Consider the following 18,925-nt stretch of genomic DNA (forward strand, 5'->3'; position numbering starts at 1 on the left):
ATGCCTCTGTTCACAGGGTGTTGTGTGTGTGATGCCTCTGTTCACAGGGTGTTGTGTGTGTGATGCCTCTGTTCACAGGGTGTTGTGTGTGTGATGCCTCTGTTCACAGGGTGTTGTGTGTGTGATGCCTCTGTTCACAGGGTGTTGTGTGTGTGATGCCTCACCCGTTGTGTTGTGTGTGTCTGTCTGTGTTTGTATGAATGTGTAGTTTCACAAGGCATGTCACCTGTAGTCTCTAGATGACCACGCTAAACAGAACAAAAGTGTGAGCGTGTATATAGAAAAGCACTTTAACTATTTGTTAGTCAGGTCATCCTCAGATTTGATGTGGTTTACATATATATTCAATCAACCCCCCCCCTAAAAAGTCAGATTTTATACTTAGTAATGTTCACAGTTTCCCTGAGGGGTGTATGGAGCCAGTCATCCAATAAGGTAGCCCTACAGGTTAGCTTGGCCAGTTTGGAGAACGCTGCAGTTTTACCACATTCTTCTTAAATGAAAAGTTGTAAAATGAATAACTCCAGTCAGAATAAGAGGTATTTACGCTCATTCAAAGACATTAGACATATGCAGGGATTTCTCCTCTCTGTATGTTTTCTGTTGGTGTTTTTTTATAGGGGAAGTCCAGGAAGAACCAGAGCAAAATGGTGGATTGGTTACAATGGTGATACATTGATGTGAAGTAATTATTAACTTTAGATAATATATATGCCTATTATAATTAGTTCAGTAACTAGTTCACATGAAGAAGAGAACAGAACATTGCAGTTTCCATTTCCATCAGATAAAGAGGGACAAGGAGAGGAAAGGGAAGGGGAGAGTGGGGTGTGGTAATCAATGTTTAAAACCAACAGCCCATCCCTCTCTTCCTCACTCCCTCTCTCTCTCTTTCTCTGACTGTCCAACTCCTCGCACAACTTCGGTGAGTGAAAACTAAACCTAGTAAAACGTGTACCTGAGTGCCTCGCTGATAAAAACCTTCAGTTTGTTTTAGCTGTGTTTATTTATGATGTGTTAGATGTGCCAAATTATACTTTCTCATCTGGTGGTTTACAACATTTATTTCTAATTGTGTGTAGTTTAATGTTTTATACTTGACTGCAAAAGTATGAATGACTTCAGGGTGTGCTTTGCAACAGTTAGTAAGCGCCTGTCCACACTGTTTATGATCTTGAGCCAAGCTCTGCGGAGGCATAACTCTGTCTGCCTTTCCATTCAAACATGTGTGGGTGCTACTCAGAGCACTACGCAGTTTAGATGAAAGAATCTCTCTTCTCTTCCTCCTCCTCCTCCCCTCTCTCTCTCCCTCCCTCAATCCTTCCCTAGTGCAGAACACTACCTCTTTCTATCCTCCACACCCCCCCTCTCTCTTTTGCTCTCTCTGTCCTTACCATAAACTCTCTCTCCCCTCGCTCTGACCATTCTGTGAGTAGAGTGTTTCTAGTTATCAGATGGGCAGTCAGAGGGGTGGTAAGAAGGTGTGTCTGGTTGGATGCCTGCTGGTCCTGGGGCAGCTGACAGTGACTCAGAGAGAGATCAGTGGAGTCCACCACAGTGACTGGGGTTGTTCCTTACAACTATAATGTTGTGCTTACCATGTTCGTACTGTATGGTTGCTTCAACGTCCTTATTTGACCGCACTTACTGCAAGTCACACTGGAGAGGAGGGTCAGATAAATGAGAGATTTACATTACAGACACTTCCTTAAACTCAGAAGCTTCACACCACCTTGACTACGGGTAGGTAGAGAAAGAGAGAAGAGAGAGAGCAACGTCTCTACATAGTGGTGAGATATGTGAAGGGACAGAGTGAAGAGACACACCTTAAGCAAACTAGATAGAAAGAGGGTGGAGACAGGTGAGGGGTGGGGGAGGTGCTGGGATTTCTATGTTATCGTTTGCCTGAAATTACCTACGCGCCTTTCTGCCTGCCCACCAATTTCCTACAATCTGTATTTTTGTCTATGTGTCTGTCCCTCTCTCTCTATATATATATATATACTTCTCTCTTTCTCTCCTTAAAATCCCCCTGAGTTAATGAGATAGACATGCAAGGGCGTTGGCTAGAGCCATGTTTGTTTGTGTTTAAACAACTCAGCCCCCTCTTCTCTTCCGTTCTCCCCTCCATATCCGCCTCTCTCTCTCTTCCTTCTCTCGCCGCCTCTCTCCCTATGTCCTCATCTCTTACCTCTGTCCCTCTCTAATTGTCTCTGTTGCGTTGCTCTCCATCTCTCCTCCCCCTCTCTTTCTCTTCTTTTGTGGTAGAGATGTAGAACCTGTTTGTAGTAGTGGGGTGTGGTGTGTGTGTAGTTAAGTCTTTGCTTCGTGTGCAACAACCGTTAATATTCTTTAAACCCTCTATTCAACCTGAACCTTATGTTTAAACATGATTAAACCAGTGCCAACATGACTTTATTTCCCAGACATTTATGGAGTGGTGACCCGGATGTAAGATAACATAGATTTGAATTGGATTTTTCAGTCAACAATGAGACATTTATCCATTTAACTTAGTTTCTGTGATTTCAAATTTCAAAAAGTCAAATAATTCAACTAATGTTGATAATATCAGATGTATTATACTGTGAATACAGAGTAACCAAACATTCCTCTCTCTGTGCGTGGACATCATGTCCACTAGCATCCTGCTATCATAATAAAACATTGATAATTCTCTCTCTCTCTCTCTCTCTCACTCTCTCTCACACTCTCTCTCTCGTAGTCACCATGTCAAAGGTCCAGCAGGGTATGGCATTGCTCATCTCAGCCTTCCACAAGTACTCTGGCAAGGAGGGCGACAAGACGACCCTGAGCAAGGGAGAACTCAAAGATCTGCTCAATGCTGAGCTTGGAGAGATCATGGGGGTGAGTGGATCCTAGGAACAGTTCAGTTCAATCATGCTTTATTAGCAGCACGACCAAATACAATACTGCTAAAGACAGACACTATTGAAATATTGAATTGCTTGGAACATCACAAACACATGACCCACCTCATCCAATAGAATAACTTAATCTCTCACACCTTTATAAACACATAACGACTGTATGGATTCTAGTTTGAACTTCTGAAATCAAAGTCTCACCCATTACCTTTCTCTCTCTCTGATCATTATAACAGAAAAACACTGACCAGGCAAAGGTTGACAAGATCTTCAAAGATCTGGACGCTAACTCAGATGGCATTGTGGACTTCCAGGAGTACGTCACACTGGTGGCATGCCTGACCATGGTGTGCAATGAGTTCTTCACCAAGAAGTGAAACAGCTCCCCCTGCCCACTCTCCACAGAACAGCAGCTCTTGCTCCATGAGTGAATTCATGATAAGATTAGCAAGATCCTCAATGCAGGTTCAGAGGGACAGAGATGCAGGTTTACACACATACACAAAAAAAGGGTTGGGTTGATTATACACACCACACATAGACAGGTGGACACAGACACTGACCTGTACACATACAGACATATAGGCTACAATCTCATGAGATGGAGAGGAAGCTCTTTGTTTTGTTTAAAGTGAAAAACAAAATAAACTATTTTAATATGTTTGGAAGAAAGCTGACTTATCATTTGTGCAGGTGTGTGTGTGTTTGTGCATGTGTGATTGTGTTTGTGTATGTGTAATTGGCTGTGTATGTCCTAAATAGGATATAGCAAGCCTTTGTTTTCAGACACCTGGTGAAATAATAAAATTGTTGATTATGTCAACGTAACCCAAAACATTAAATTAAATTAGGGGTTTAAGGCATACCCTATATTTGACTACTTAATTACGTCACAATATTGTTATCTACTCCAGAGCCAGTAAGAATACAGGAAGTCAGCTGTTACTGTGAAGGTTCAATAGAGCCACATATAGAGCCATCTCCAAGATGAAGCCTCCTACCCAGCAACATGAAACAACAAAGATAATATCCAAATAATGACACTGTATCGCAGGTCTCCATAGAGAACATATTGGACAATACTGAAGATGAAAATTAAGATTAGCCGTAGTCCAGCAATCGCCTAGTCTTAGATTAAATCTGCCGTAGAGTCCACTATGTCCACCACTACTATGGAGAACGTCCATGTCAAATTCAACTGATGAGAATTGAAACTGACTGACACAACTCTGGTGTCATTAAAAATAACATTTAGGCCTACAGTAATCCAGGGTACTTGATATGTGAGTGTGAGACTAGAAGGTGGATGTTGTTGTGCTCCAGCTCAGTGCAGGGAGCCGGAGCACAGGAGACCGACAGGGCCGAGTGAGGCCAGGAAAGAGTGAGGCTGTTCTGAGCTGAGCTCTTGGCTGTTCTCTCATCCATCAAGGTTTCGGCCAGAACATCTGAGCAGAACCACCAGTGGGTTCTCATTACTGTTTGTGTGTGTGTGTGTGTGTGTGTGTGTGTGTGTGTGTGTGTGTGTGTGTGTGTGTGTGTGTGTGTGTGTGTGTTCATTATACAGAGTATTGTATTTTATATGTCATCTTTGGAGGGAGCTGAACGTCCGTGTTGCCCAGCAACAGCCCCAAAACATCACTGCTCTAGAGGAGACCTGCATGGCGGAATGGGCCAAAATACCAGCAATAGTGTGAAAACCTTGTGAAGACTTACAGAAAACGTTTGACCTCTGTCATTGCCAACAAAGGGTATATAACAAAGTATTTGTCTGTCATAGTTGAAGTGTACCTGTGATGAAAATTACAGGCATCTCTCATCTTTTTAAGTGGGAGAACTTGCACAATTGGTGGCTGACTAAATACTTTTTTGCCCCACTGTATACTGTTCACCACGGCACATTGCAGGCAGGTATACACACAAACACACTATAATATATGCCATTTAGCAGCACGGAGCACACACACACACACACACACACACACACACACACACACACACACACACACACACACACACACACACACACACACACACACACGGTCCTGAGGTTGGCACCAGACTGGTTGTAGAGGAACATTTTCCCACAACACATCCCAAGTGTAGTGGATGTTTAGTAAACCATGTCCATTGACACATTGACAGCAGTTAACAGTAATGTTACCATGTCATATTTTTCTACTGACGAAACCAAGACCAGTCTAGGATATCTGACTGTCAGTGCTAGTTGTCTGAGAAGGTTGTACAGGGTAACAGCCTGAACAGAGCAGCAGACCAGACTGGTAGTGTTTACAGCATTCCTGTGGTCAGCTGTGTTCCGGTCATACTCTTTTAGTTCATTGTAGTTCTATGCTGTGGTGGGTGGCAGTTGGATTATTTGCTTTCTGCTTGTTTCCCTTCTGTACAGTTACCATGGCTACCCTACCTGGGTTCTATCTTTGACAGGAAGGATCTATGTTTTCTGTTTGTAACATGTTGTTTTTGTTTTAATGGAACAGAAATGTCGTTGATAGTTTCTGAGTGCCAGGGTAGCTCAGCTGAAATATGTGTTTTCAATGTGTTTAACCCATAAAGTGTTTAATCCATGGATTTCTCCACTTCATGGGTGGTACTGTATTACGGTATTCCACTACTGTTACGTTCCTGGCAGCCCAGAAGGGTCCCACCCTGGAATTCAAATCCTTGCTGTTTCATGTCTAAACATCAACCAGTCTCAACCCCAAATCACATGAATGTCCTGAATGCGTGTGCGTGTGTGTGTGTGTTTCTGTGTGTCTGCTAGCGTGTGTGTTTCTGTGTGTCTGCTTGTGTGTGTGTGTGTGTGTGTGTGTGTGTGTGTGTGTGTTTGTGTGTGTGTGTGTGTGTGTGTGTGTGTGTGTGTGTGTGTGTGTGTGTGTGTGTGTGTGTGTGTGTGTGTGTGTGTGTGTGTGCTTGTCTCTCTTTGAAATGTTTCCTGGGGCTATAATCTTGGAGAGAGTGAGTGAGAAAGAGCCCGTGTGTCACGCCCTGACCTTAGAGATCATTATTTATTCTCTATGTTTGGTTAGGTCAGGGTGTGACTCGGGTGGGAGAATCTATGTTTTCTATTTCTTTGTTGTTTTTGCCTAGTGTGGTTCCCAATCAGAGGCAGCTGTCTATCGTTGTCTCTGATTGGGGATCATATCTAAGTTGTGATTTTCCGTTTGGGTTTTGTGGCGAGTTATTTTCTGTTTAGCTGTTTTGTTACCTGACAGAACTGTGTGCTTTCGTTTTTCTACTTTGTTATTATGTTGCGGTGTTCAGTTTATTAAAAATCATGAACGTCTACCACGCTGCACCTTGGTCTCCTGATGAGTACCAGTGTTATAGATACAATAATGGCACCAAGAACTTAGTTGATTTTAATGGCTGTAAGGCAATAGCTAATGTGACTGACTTAGGTTTGGAAGTACAGGAGAAGATTCTCAACCTCACAGCACCTATAACTGATGTATGGTGGGCTTGTACCAGCAAAGGACGCATAAGATAGACACTACCAAAAGGGTGGTTAGGAACTTGCGCCCCGGTGTTATTGGTCCAACCAGTTCAAGTTAGTCATCAGAGGCCAGTTATAGAAGGCTAAAGTAGGCACAGGAGGACTTATGAATGTAGAATGATAGGGGTTCATTGTTGTCGGTTTATTCCTAATAATACAGCTCCAGATGGATCAGTGACCAAGGCCCTGGCCGGTTTAACCACATTGGCTAACGAGTTAGCGGAGAACTCTGGGGTGGATACCTCACTAACTGGGTGTTTCGACAGTATGTTTGGAAAAATGTTATAATTACCGTGTTATGAGCTGCTTCACCTGTTGGTGTTGTGTGGTTGCTGTGTGATTCCGTGTGTGAAAGGTTTCATTACCAGGACTCTAGAGAGATTGATGACGCAACAAATGATGAGGTACGGACCGATTCTGAGCTCCGACCGGTGGGATGAGAACTACATGCCTCCAGGCCTAGTAGATGGCTCCGATTCTTTCAACCATGTTGGATGAGACTATCTTCAATGTTTAGACAGACTGTTTATTTAATAAAGATTGGATATAGGCCTAGAACAGTCGTTGATGAGTATATGATGTAAATACATGTATAGGTTTTGTTTGCTTTTGTGTGACATTTATATAATTCCAAAAGAAGGTTGACGAAAAAGTGTGTAATATTTAGTCAAAGGGTGGATTCATAAGGGAATTTATATGTTTAAAGTAATGACTAAAGGATTCCACCCTGAAATCATATTGTATGAAATGTGTTAGTAATCATAATTCCATAAAATGTGTGACTAGAACATTGTTGTTGTGTAGTGGTGTGAGAGTTGAGAAATCAAAGGACAACAGGAAAGAGGCCCCTCTTATCTGGGGAGGAAAAGAACGGCGAGAAACTGCCAAGGATGATAGAAAAGTGATAAACTTGTGTGTGTGTGTGTGTGTGTGTGTGTCACAAACCGGCTCAAAGCCGTAACAAAAGGGAGACAACGTGGAGATAAGGAGTAACAAAATATATATTTATTAACCTTTTGTAACTAGGGGCAGTATTTTCATTTTTGGATAAAAAACGTTCCCGTTTTAAATGGGATATTTTGTCACAACAAGATGCTCGACTATGCATATAATTGACAGCTTTGGATAGAAAACACTGACGTTTCCAAAACTGCAAAGATATTGTCTGTGAGTGCAACAGAACTGATGTTACAGGCGAAACCCAGATAAACATCCAACCAGGAAGTGCCCCATATTTTGAAAGCCCTGCATGCCAATGACTCCTTATATGGCTGTGATTGCGCTACGAATGAGCTTACGCTTTCTAAGTATTCCCCAAGGTGTCTACAGCATTGTGACGTCTTTTTACGCATTTATGTTGAAGAATAGCCGTAAGGGACCACATTGAGCAAGTGGTCACATGATGGCTCCCGCAGAAAATCTTGCGTAAAGTACACAAGTAGCCATTTTTCCAATCGCTTCTTATGAGAAACCAATTGTCCCGGTGGATATTTTATTGAATAGATATGCGAAAAACACCTGGAGGATTGATTCTAAACAACGTTTGCCATGTTTCTGTCGATATTATGGAGCTAATTTGGAAAAAAGTTTGTCGTTGTAAATGACTGCATTTTCCGGTCGATTTCCCAGCCAAACGTGAACAAACAGAGCTATTTCGCCTACAAAAATAATATTTTGGGAAAAAAGGAACATTTGCTATCTAACTGGGAGTCTCCGGAGTGAAAACATCCAAAGTTCTTCAAAGGTAAATTATTTAATTTGATTGCTTTTCTTATTTGTGAAAATGTTGCCTGCTGGTAGCAGAACCTAGCATAGCATTATGCCATGATAAACTTACACAAATTCTTGTCTAGCGTTGGCTGTAAAGCATATTTTTTAAATCTGTGATTAACAAAAGGCTAAGCTGTGTCTCAATTTCATTTGTGATTTTCATGAATAGGAACATTTTCTAGGGATATTTATGGCCGCTGCGTTATGCTAATTAGTTTGAGGCTATGATTACGCTCCCGCATGCGGGATGTAATCCGAGATGGCATAGCAGTTCAGACGTCTTTTGTCCTCGTCTTGTCGTGTCCTGTATATATATATATTTACAACATTTTCCATCAACTCATCTTCAAAACACTCTCCTGCAACCCGCCTCACCAATTTATATTTATAAATAAGTATTATTTACCTCAAATCTGCAATCCTCCAAGAAGCTAGCCAGAAGCTAGCCCAGAAGCTAATCCAGAAGCTAATCAGAAGCTAGTTCAGAAGCTAGTTAGCTTCTTTACTGGCAAATCGTTAGTATTCAGCTAACCACGGTTTGTGGTCATCAGCTATCCTTTAGCTCGAAAATCTATCGCCAGTTTTGTACGGCGCAGCGCGGCTCGGAACGGAACATACCGGACCAATTTTTCTCTCCGTGTCCCTGGATTTCAACTGCTCTCTGGACATTCATACCCGGATCTCACAGCTAGCTAGCTGCTATCCGCGTGACTCGGCTTTCGTCGATTCCGGAGCAAACATCAATTACTCCGGAGCTAGCCAGCTCCGTCAATCACTCCTGAGTTCCATCAATCACTCCTGGGCTGCATTCACCTATCCGGACCCGTTTTACTGCCTACGCGGAGCCCCACCGGGCCTTCACAACTGGACTGCCGACGTTATCTACCCGAAGGATATCCGGCTGGCTCCTCCGTCGCGACGTTACCTGAACGCCCATCTGCGGCCTGCTAACCGTTAGCTGTCTTACCGGCTGCTCTCAGAATAGACAATCTGAGAATTTTTTAATTTTTATTATTATAATGTTTCTTCTTGGGCCTCTATAACTATATCTATTGTTTTTATTTTTTTGCTGTTGTGTGATTTGGATTAATCCCCTCTACCACACGGAACCCCACTAATCTACTGACGGAACGCAAGAGGTGGCTAACAACAGACCTCCATCCTATGCTAGCTTGCTACCGGTGGCCTGGCTAGCTGTCTAAATCGCCATGACCCCCAACCAACCTCTCCACTCACTGGACCCTTTTGATCACTCGACTAAGGATGCCTCTCCTTAATGTCAATATGTCTTGTCCATTGCTGTTCTGGTTAGTGTTTATTGGCTTATTTCACTGTAGAGCCTCTAGTCCTGCTCACTATACCTTATCCAACTTATTAGTTCCACCACCCACACATGCAATGACATCTCCTGGTTTCAATGATGTTTCTAGAGACAATATCTCTCTCTTCATCACTCAATACCTAGGTTTACCTCCACTGTATTCACATCCTACCATACCTTTGTCTGTACATTATACCTTGATGCTATTTTATCGCCCCCAGAAACCTCCTTTTACTCTCTTCCAGACGTTCTAGACGACCAATTCTTATTGCTTTTAGCCGCACCCTTATTCTTCTCCTCCTATGTTCCTCTGGCGATGTAGAGGTGAATCCAGGCCCTGCAGTGCCTAGCTCCACTCCTATTCCCCAGGCGCTCTCTTTTGATGACTTCTGTAACCGTAATAGCCTTAGTTTCATGCATGTTAACATTAGAAGCCTCCTCCCTAAGTTTGTTCTATTCACTGCTTTAGCACACTCTGCCAACCCAGATGTTCTAGCTGTGTCTAAATCCTGGCTTAGGAAGACCACCAAAAATTCAGAAATTTTAATTCCAAACTACAACATTTTCAGACAAGATAGAACTGCCAAAGGGGGCGGTGTTGCAATCTACTGCAAAGATAGCCTGCAGAGTTCTGTCCTACTATCCAGGTCTGTACCCAAACAATTTGAACTTCTACTTTTAAAAATCCACCTCTCTAAAAACAAGTCTCTCACCGTTGCCGCCTGCTATAGACCACCCTCTGCCCCCAGCTGTGCTCTGGACACCATATGTGAACTGATTGCCCCCCATCTATCTTCAGAGCTCGTGCTGCTAGGCGACCTAAACTGGAACATGCTTAACACCCCAGCCATCCTACAATCTAAACTTGATGCCCTCAATCTCACAGAAATTATCAATGAACCTACCAGGTACCCCCCCAAAGCCTTAAACACGGGCACCCTCATAGATATCATCCTAACCAACTTCCCCTCTAAATACACCTCTGCTGTCTTCAACCAAGATCTCAGCGATCACTGCCTCATTGCCTGCATCCGTAATGGGTCAGCGGTCAAACGACCTCCACTCATCACTGTAAAACGCTCCCTGAAACACTTCAGCGAGCAGGCCTTTCTAATCGACCTGGCCAGGGTATCCTGGAAGGATATTGATCTCATCCCGTCAGTAGAGGATGCCTGGATATTTTTTTTAAATGCCTTCCTAACCATCTTAAATAAACATGCCCCATTCAAGAAATTTAGAACCAGGAACAGATATAGCCCTTGGTTCTCCCCAGACCTGACTGCCCTTAACCAACACAAAAACATCCTATGGCGTTCTGCATTAGCATCGAACAGCCCCCGTGATATGCAGCTGTTCAGGGAAGCTAGAAACCGTTATACACAGGCAGTTAGAAAAGCCAAGGCTAGCTTTTTCAAGCAGAAATTTGCTTCCTGCAACACTAACTCAAAAAAGTTCTGGGACACTGTAAAGTCCATGGAGAATAAGAACACCTCCTCCCAGCTGCCCACTGCACTGAAGATAGGAAACACTGTCACCCCTGATAAATCCACCATAATTGAGAATTTCAATAAGCATTTTTCTACGGCTGGCCATGCTTTCCACCTGGCTATTCCTACCCCGGTCAACAGCACTGCACCCCCAACAGCAACTCGCCCAAGCCTTCCCCATTTCTCCTTCTCCCAAATCCATTCAGCTGATGTTCTGAAAGAGCTGAAAAATCTGGACCCCTACAAATCAGCCGGGCTAGACAATCTGGACCCTTTCTTTCTAAAATTATCTGCCAAAATTGTTGCCACCCCTATTACTAGCCTGTTCAACCTCTCTTTCGTGTCGTCTGAGATTCCCAATGATTGGAAAGCAGCTGCGGTCATCCCCCTCTTCAAAGGGGGGGACACTCTTGACCCAAACTGCTACAGACCTATATCTATCCTACCATGCCTTTCTAAGGTCTTCGAAAGCCAAGTCAACAAACAGATTACCGACCATTTCGAATCTCACCATACCTTCTCTGCTATGCAATCTGGTTTCAGAGCTGGTCATGGGTGCACCTCAGCCACGCTCAAGGTCCTAAACGATATCTTAACCGCCATCGATAAGAAACATTACTGTGCAGCCGTATTCATTGATCTGGCCAAGGCTTTCGACTCTGTCAATCACCACATCCTCATCGGCAGACTCGACAGCCTTGGTTTCTCAAATGATTGCCTCGCCTGGTTCACCAACTACTTCTCTGATAGAGTTCAGTGTGTCAAATCGGAGGGTCTGCTGTCCGGACCTCTGGCAGTCTCTATGGGGGTGCCACAGGGTTCAATTCTTGGACCGACTCTCTTCTCTGTATACATCAATGAGGTCGCTCTTGCTGCTGGTGAGTCTCTGATCCACCTCTACGCACACGACACCATTCTGTATACTTCCGGCCCTTCTTTGGACACTGTGTTAACAACCCTCCAGGCAAGCTTCAATGCCATACAACTCTCCTTCCGTGGCCTCCAATTGCTCTTAAATACAAGTAAAACTAAATGCATGCTCTTCAACCGATCGCTACCTGCACCTACCCGCCTGACCAACATCACTACTCTGGACGGCTCTGACTTAGAATACGTGGACAACTACAAATACTTAGGTGTCTGGTTAGACTGTAAACTTTCCTTCCAGACCCATATCAAACATCTCCAATCCAAAGTTAAATCTAGAATTGGCTTCCTATTTCGCAACAAAGCATCCTTCACTCATGCTGCCAAACATACCTTTGTAAAACTGACCATCTTACCAATCCTCAACTTTGGCGATGTCATTTACAAAATAGCCTCCAATACCCTACTCAACAAATTGGATGCAGTCTATCACAGTGCAATCCGTTTTGTCACCAAAGCCCCATATACTACCCACCATTGCGACCTGTACGCTCTCGTTGGCTGGCCCTCGCTTCATACTCGTCGCCAAACCCACTGGCTCCATGTCATCTACAAGACCCTGCTAGGTAAAGTCCCCCCTTATCTCAGCTCGCTGGTCACCATAGCATCTCCCACCTGTAGCACACGCTCCAGCAGGTATATCTCTCTAGTCACCCCCAAAACCAATTCTTTCTTTGGCCGCCTCTCCTTCCAGTTCTCTGCTGCCAATGACTGGAACGAACTACAAAAATCTATGAAACTGGAAACACTTATCTCCCTCACTAGCTTTAAGCACCAACTGTCAGAGCATCTTACAGATTACTGCACCTGTACATAGCCCACCTATAATTTAGCACAAACAACTACCTCTTTCCCAACTGTATTTAATTCATTTATTTATTTTGCTCCTTTGCACCCCATTATTTTTATTTCTACTTTGCACATTCTTCCATTGCAAAACTACCATTCCAGTGTTTTACTTGCTATATTGTATTTACTTTGCCACCATGGCCATTTTTGCCTTTACCTCCCTTCTCACCTCATTTGCTCACATTGTTTATAGACTTGTTTATACTGTATTATTGACTGTATGTTTGTTTTACTCCATGTGTAACTCTGTGTCGTTGTATCTGTCGAACTGCTTTGCTTTATCTTGGCCAGGTCGCAATTGTAAAATGAGAACTTGTTCTCAACTTGCCTACCTGGTTAAATAAAGGTGAAATAAATAAATAAAAGGGTAGTATCAAGAAAAGGAGTAACAAAATATATATTTATCAAATAAGTGACTAAGTATAATATACAATGGTGTGTGTAATCAGTAGTGCAAGTGAGTGTTTTGCATGCATGAATGTGATAATGCAGGGTGTTGAAAGGTGCCAAAGCAAACAACCAAAAAGCCAAACAAAATCTAGAAAGGTGTCTGCATGGAGAAAGTCTCTTCCATGAATGTGGAAGAGGTCTATTTATCCTGGGACACACCTGGCCCAGGTGTAGCTGACGACCCTCCCAACTCCGCCCACCGGCATCCTAATAAGGAAACAAGAACAAAGAGAGAATACGACAGACAGAGTGGGAGGGTCGTCACAGTGTGTGTGTGTGTGTGTGTGTGTGTGTGTGTGTGTGTGTGTGTGTGTGTGTGTGTGTGTGTAGAGGGGGTTATAAAGACTGTTCAAGTTTTGGTTGACTTTAGAACGTTCTCTGAATAAAGCTTACGAACCTTTGTCTAATTATTATTAAACCCAGGGTCTTACAAACCTCAGGGATTGGTCAAAGCTTAAAAAATTGTTTAGTTATCATCATTGGGATTGAACATTCTCATGACAACGGGTCAATTAGGATGGCAGTAGCATTGTTGATGAAATGCAGTCATCACAGCAGAACTAGGAAGCAGTCTTGGGAAAAGAAGGTGGCAAAGTAGGGAGTTGCAAACATAGGATCTATGCTCCAGTATTGTCTTATGGAGTTTTTCTTTGCTTTCCCCATGAGAAGGACTGTCACCAGGATAGTATACATTTCACAAATTGTGGTTGTCCCCCCCCACTCTTGGCTTTCTCTTCTCCTGTAGCTACAAGGCATAGCGATTGGTCTCTACTGTGTCTCTGTTAAGAGAATTATGTTCTCAATGTTCATAAACTGAACTTCAATTAAACTACTCTGTCTGTTACCAAGAATTTGTAAGGTTCTTGTTGAAATGAAACAGAGGCCAGTCTACAATAGTCAGCAACGTTTATTCATGAGAGCTCTGCCCATCCTTACATGTACATTTGTTTATATACCTCTCATTTCATCATAACTGTCCCTCCTCTTATAAGACAATGACAATATAGTTTACAAGTCTTCATACATTGCTTATCACATCCTGCAACAGGTGGCACAATCTCCTGCAAGCCCAAGGTTTCTCCCCTCCCTAGGTGGGGAGACTTCCTTCCCTGTTATCAGTTTCACAGAGGTCACAAGTTGTCTGCCACAGTTCCTCTTCTCTTATGGACAAACATTCTTCATCATTATACAGAGACAGGGTAGAATTCTGTTAGTTATAGTTCTACATTAAATGTATACATCATTTAGTCATTATTCATCAAATTCATAACAGTCTCCCACCAGCTCCTCTGTCAGAAACAACATTAACCTGTTGCTTCTACTCGGGACGCTTGCGTCCCAACTAGAGCTCTGGAAATGCAAATGTGCTACGCTAAATGCTAATAGTATTAGTTAAAACTCAAAAGTTCATTAAAATACACATGCAGGGTATCGAATTAAAGCTACACTCGTTGTGAATCCAGGCAACAAGTCAGATTTTTAAAATGCTTTTCGGCGAAAGCATGAGAAGCTATTATCTGATAGCATGCAACACCCCGAAAGACCCACAGGGGACATAAACAAAATAATTAGCATTTCGGCGTTACACAAACCGCACAATAAAATAGAAAACATTCATTACCTTTCACCATCTTCTTTGTTGGCACTCCTAGATGTCCCATAAACACTATTTGGGTCTTTATTTCGATTAAATTGGTCCATATAAAGCCTAGATATCGTTATATGTAGACTGTGTGATAAACGAAAAAACATCGTTTCAAAACGTAACGTCATTTTTTTAAATTCAAAAAGTCGACGATAAACTTTCACAAAACACTTCAAATACGTTTGTAATGCAACTTTAGGTATTAGTAAACGTTAATAAGCGATAAAATTCATCAGGAGGCGATGTAAAGATCATTAGCTGTCCGTCTGGAAAAATGTCCGGCTAGAAACTCAACGAAAATATCCGGTCCTAGACCGGAGGAGATACGGTGTCCTGCATGTGTTTGACCAAGAAAAAACTAGAAGGGAAATGACAAGACTCTAGACACCGTGTGGAAGCTGTAGGTACTGGAACCTCAGTCAATTAATTGTGGTTCACCTTTATCAATTGGTTCAAGTAGCGCATGGATATATTTTCCCATTTTCAGTGATCAGTTTTACCTGTGCTTTTCGATGTAAATGCCGTTCTGGTAAAGCCACAGCAGTGATTTAACCAGTTTTTTAAACGTCTGAGTGTTTTCTATCCACACAGACTAAGCAAATGCATATACTATATTCCTGGCATGAGTAGCAGGGCGCTGAAATGTTGCGCGATTTTTAACAGAATGTTCAAAAAAGTAGAGGGTCGACTTAAGAGGTTAAGCACTCTGCCTCAGATGGAAGTGGCAAGGGGCGTTGCACTCCAGACTGGGTTTCATCAAAGCATACAGCAGGGCCAGGAGGGGTGAAATGACTGGCAGCCTTCCAGCTACCACAGAACTCCTGTACTTCATCCACTGTCAGTCTGCCTCCATCACCACCAGCATCTTTCGTCGTCCTAACGCAGTCTACACTGCCCTGCAGCTAGCCAGCTAGCTAACGTCCACCGTTAGCTAGTCCACCGTCTACCGATTAGCAGCACAACTATTACACTCAACTGAACGACTTGATTAGTGTAGTGTTAGCTAGCTACATAGTTGTCTTTGCTGTCTTCGTACCCAAGATAATTGTGTAGTTTAGAGTGTGTAGTTTTATGTCGTCCTTAACATAGGAGACTCTGCTAGCTAGCCAACAGCTAGCCAACGTCTACCGAACAGAACTTCTGCACTCAACAATCCGGTCGCATTTAAACTTCGCTCCACAGGTAGTATCACATTTTTCATTTCATTTCATTACAGTACAACGGCTTGATTTGTTTGATCGTAGCTAGCTACATAGCTAGCTACATAGCCGTCTTTGTATCAAAGATAATTGTGTAGTCTAGAGCGATTTCCTAGGTTAGTTAGCCAGCTATTGTCGTTCTTTTAACGCAACGTAACGTAATCAACACTGCTAGCTAGCCAGCTAGCCCCGAATAGCAGCACAGTAGAAACTATTACACTCAACGGAACGACTTGATTAGTGTAGTGTCAACAACGCAGCCAATGCCAACTAGCCTACTTAGTCAACAACGCAGCCTCTGCCAGCTAGCCTACTTCAGCAGTACTGTATCATTTTAATCATTTTAGTCAATAAGATTCTTGCTACGTAAGCTTAACTCTCTGAACACTCGTGACGTGTAGTCCACTTGTCATTCCAATCTCCTTTGCATTAGCGTAGCCTCTTGTGTAGCCTGTCAACTATGTGTCTGTCTATCCCTGTTCTCTCCTCTCTGCACAGACCATACAAACGCTCCACACCGCGTGGCCGCGGCCACCTAATCTGGTGGTCCCAGCGCGCACGACCCACGTGGAGTTCCAGGTCTCCGGTAGCCTCTGGAACTGCCGATCTGCGGCCAACAAGGCAGAGTTCATCTCCGCCTATGTCTCCCTCCAGTCCCTCGACTTCTTGGCACTGACGGAAACATGGATCACCACAGACAACACTGCTACTCCTACTGCTCTCTCTTCGTCTGCCCACGTGTTCTCGCACACCCGAGCTTCTGGTCAGCGGGGTGGTGGCACCGGGATCCTCATCTCTCCCAAGTGGTCATTCTCTCTTTCTCCCCTTACCCATCTGTCTATCGCCTCCTTTGAATTCCATGCTGTCACAGTTACCAGCCCTTTCAAGCTTAACATCCTTATCATTTATCGCCCTCCAGGTTCCCTCGGAGAGTTCATCAATGAGCTTGATGCCTTGATAAGCTCCTTTCCTGAGGACGGCTCACCTCTCACAGTTCTGGGCGACTTTAACCTCCCCACGCCTACCTTTGACTCATTCCTCTCTGCCTCCTTCTTTCCACTCCTCTCCTCTTTTGACCTCACCCTCTCACCTTCCCCCTACTCACAAGGCAGGAAATACGCTCGACCTCATCTTTACTAGATGCTGTTCTTCCACTAACCTCGTTGCAACTCCCCTCCAAGTCTCCGACCACTACCTTGTATCCTTTTCCCTCTCGCTCTCATCCAACACTTCCCACACTGCCCCTACTCGGATGGTATCGCGCCGTCCCAACCTTCGCTCTCTCTCCCCCGCTACTCTCTCCTCTTCCATCCTATCATCTCTTCCCTCTGCTCAAACCTTCTCCAACCTATCTCCTGATTCTGCCTCCTCAACCCTCCTCTCCTCCCTTTCTGCATCCTTTGACTCTCTATGTCCCCTATCCTCCAGGCCGGCTCGGTCCTCCCCTCCCGCTCCGTGGCTCGACGACTCATTGCGAGCTCACAGAACAGGGCTCCGGGCAGCCGAGCGGAAATGGAGGAAAACTCGCCTCCCTGCGGACCTGACATCCTTTCACTCCCTCCTCTCTACATTTTCCTCTTCTCTCTCTGCTGCTAAAGCCACTTTCTACCACTCTAAATTCCAAGCATCTGCCCCTAACCCTAGGAAGCTCTTTGCAACCTTCTCCTCCCTCCTGAATCCTCCTCCCCCTCCCCCCTCCTCCCTCTCTGCAGATGACTTCGTCAACCATTTTGAAAAGAAGGTCGACGACATCCGATCCTCGTTTGCTAAGTCAAACGACACCGCTGGTTCTGCTCACACTGCCCTACCCTGTGCTCTGACCTCTTTCTCCCCTCTCTCTCCAGATGAAATCTCGCGCCTTGTGACGGCCGGCCGCCCTACAACCTGCCCGCTTGACCCTATCCCCTCCTCTCTTCTCCAGACCATTTCCGGAGACCTCCTCCCTTACCTCACCTCGCTCATCAACTCATCCCTGACCGCTGGCTACGTCCCTTCCGTCTTCAAGAGAGCGAGAGTTGCACCCCTTCTGAAAAAACCTACACTCGATCCCTCCGATGTCAACAACTACAGACCAGTATCCCTTCTTTCTTTTCTCTCCAAAACTCTTGAACGTGCCGTCCTTGGCCAGCTCTCCCGCTATCTCTCTCAGAATGACCTTCTTGATCCAAATCAGTCAGGTTTCAAGACTAGTCATTCAACTGAGACTGCTCTTCTCTGTATCACGGAGGCGCTCCGCACTGCTAAAGCTAACTCTCTCTCCTCTGCTCTCATCCTTCTAGACCTATCGGCTGCCTTCGATACTGTGAACCATCAGATCCTCCTCTCCACCCTCTCCGAGTTGGGCATCTCCGGCGCGGCCCACGCTTGGATTGCGTCCTACCTGACAGGTCGCTCCTACCAGGTGGCGTGGCGAGAATCCGTCTCCACACCACGTGCTCTCACCACTGGTGTCCCCCAGGGCTCTGTTCTAGGCCCTCTCCTATTCTCGCTATACACCAAGTCACTTGGCTCTGTCATAACCTCACATGGTCTCTCCTATCATTGCTATGCAGACGACACACAATTAATCTTCTCCTTTCCCCCTTCTGATGACCAGGTGGCGAATCGCATCTCTGCATGTCTGGCAGACATATCCGTGTGGATGACGGATCACCACCTCAAGCTGAACCTCGGCAAGACGGAGCTGCTCTTCCTCCCGGGAAGGACTGCCCGTTCCATGATCTCGCCATCACGGTTGACAACTCCATTGTGTCCTCCTCCCAGAGCGCTAAGAACCTTGGCGTGATCCTGGACAACACCCTGTCGTTCTCAACTAACATCAAGGCGGTGGCCCGTTCCTGTAGGTTCATGCTCTACAACATCCGCAGAGTACGACCCT

At 44.5% G+C, this 18,925-nt stretch overlaps 1 protein-coding gene across 1 annotated transcript; it reads left to right on the forward strand.

Moving 5' to 3' along the window:
- Positions 1-818: 818 nt before the first annotated feature.
- On the forward strand, positions 819-3,549 carry LOC115124254 (ictacalcin-like). Its single transcript, XM_029653651.2, has 3 exons — positions 819-925; positions 2,726-2,868; positions 3,125-3,549. The coding sequence occupies exons 2-3, from the start codon at positions 2,731-2,733 to the stop codon at positions 3,263-3,265; spliced, it is 279 nt and encodes a 92-aa protein (XP_029509511.2). The 5' UTR covers positions 819-925; positions 2,726-2,730; the 3' UTR covers positions 3,266-3,549.
- The last annotated feature ends 15,376 nt before the right edge of the window (positions 3,550-18,925 follow it).

Source organism: Oncorhynchus nerka, linkage group LG14 (assembly GCF_034236695.1).
Source record: "Oncorhynchus nerka isolate Pitt River linkage group LG14, Oner_Uvic_2.0, whole genome shotgun sequence".
NCBI classification, from domain to species: domain Eukaryota; kingdom Metazoa; phylum Chordata; class Actinopteri; order Salmoniformes; family Salmonidae; genus Oncorhynchus; species Oncorhynchus nerka.

Coding starts and splice junctions, on each gene's coding strand:
- LOC115124254 (XM_029653651.2), top strand. CDS start 2,731: ATGTCAAAGGTCCAGCAGGGTATGGCATTGCTCATCTCAGCCTTCCAC. Junction 2,869..3,124: donor AGCTTGGAGAGATCATGGGG/GTGAGTGGATCC, acceptor TCATTATAACAG/AAAAACACTGACCAGGCAAA.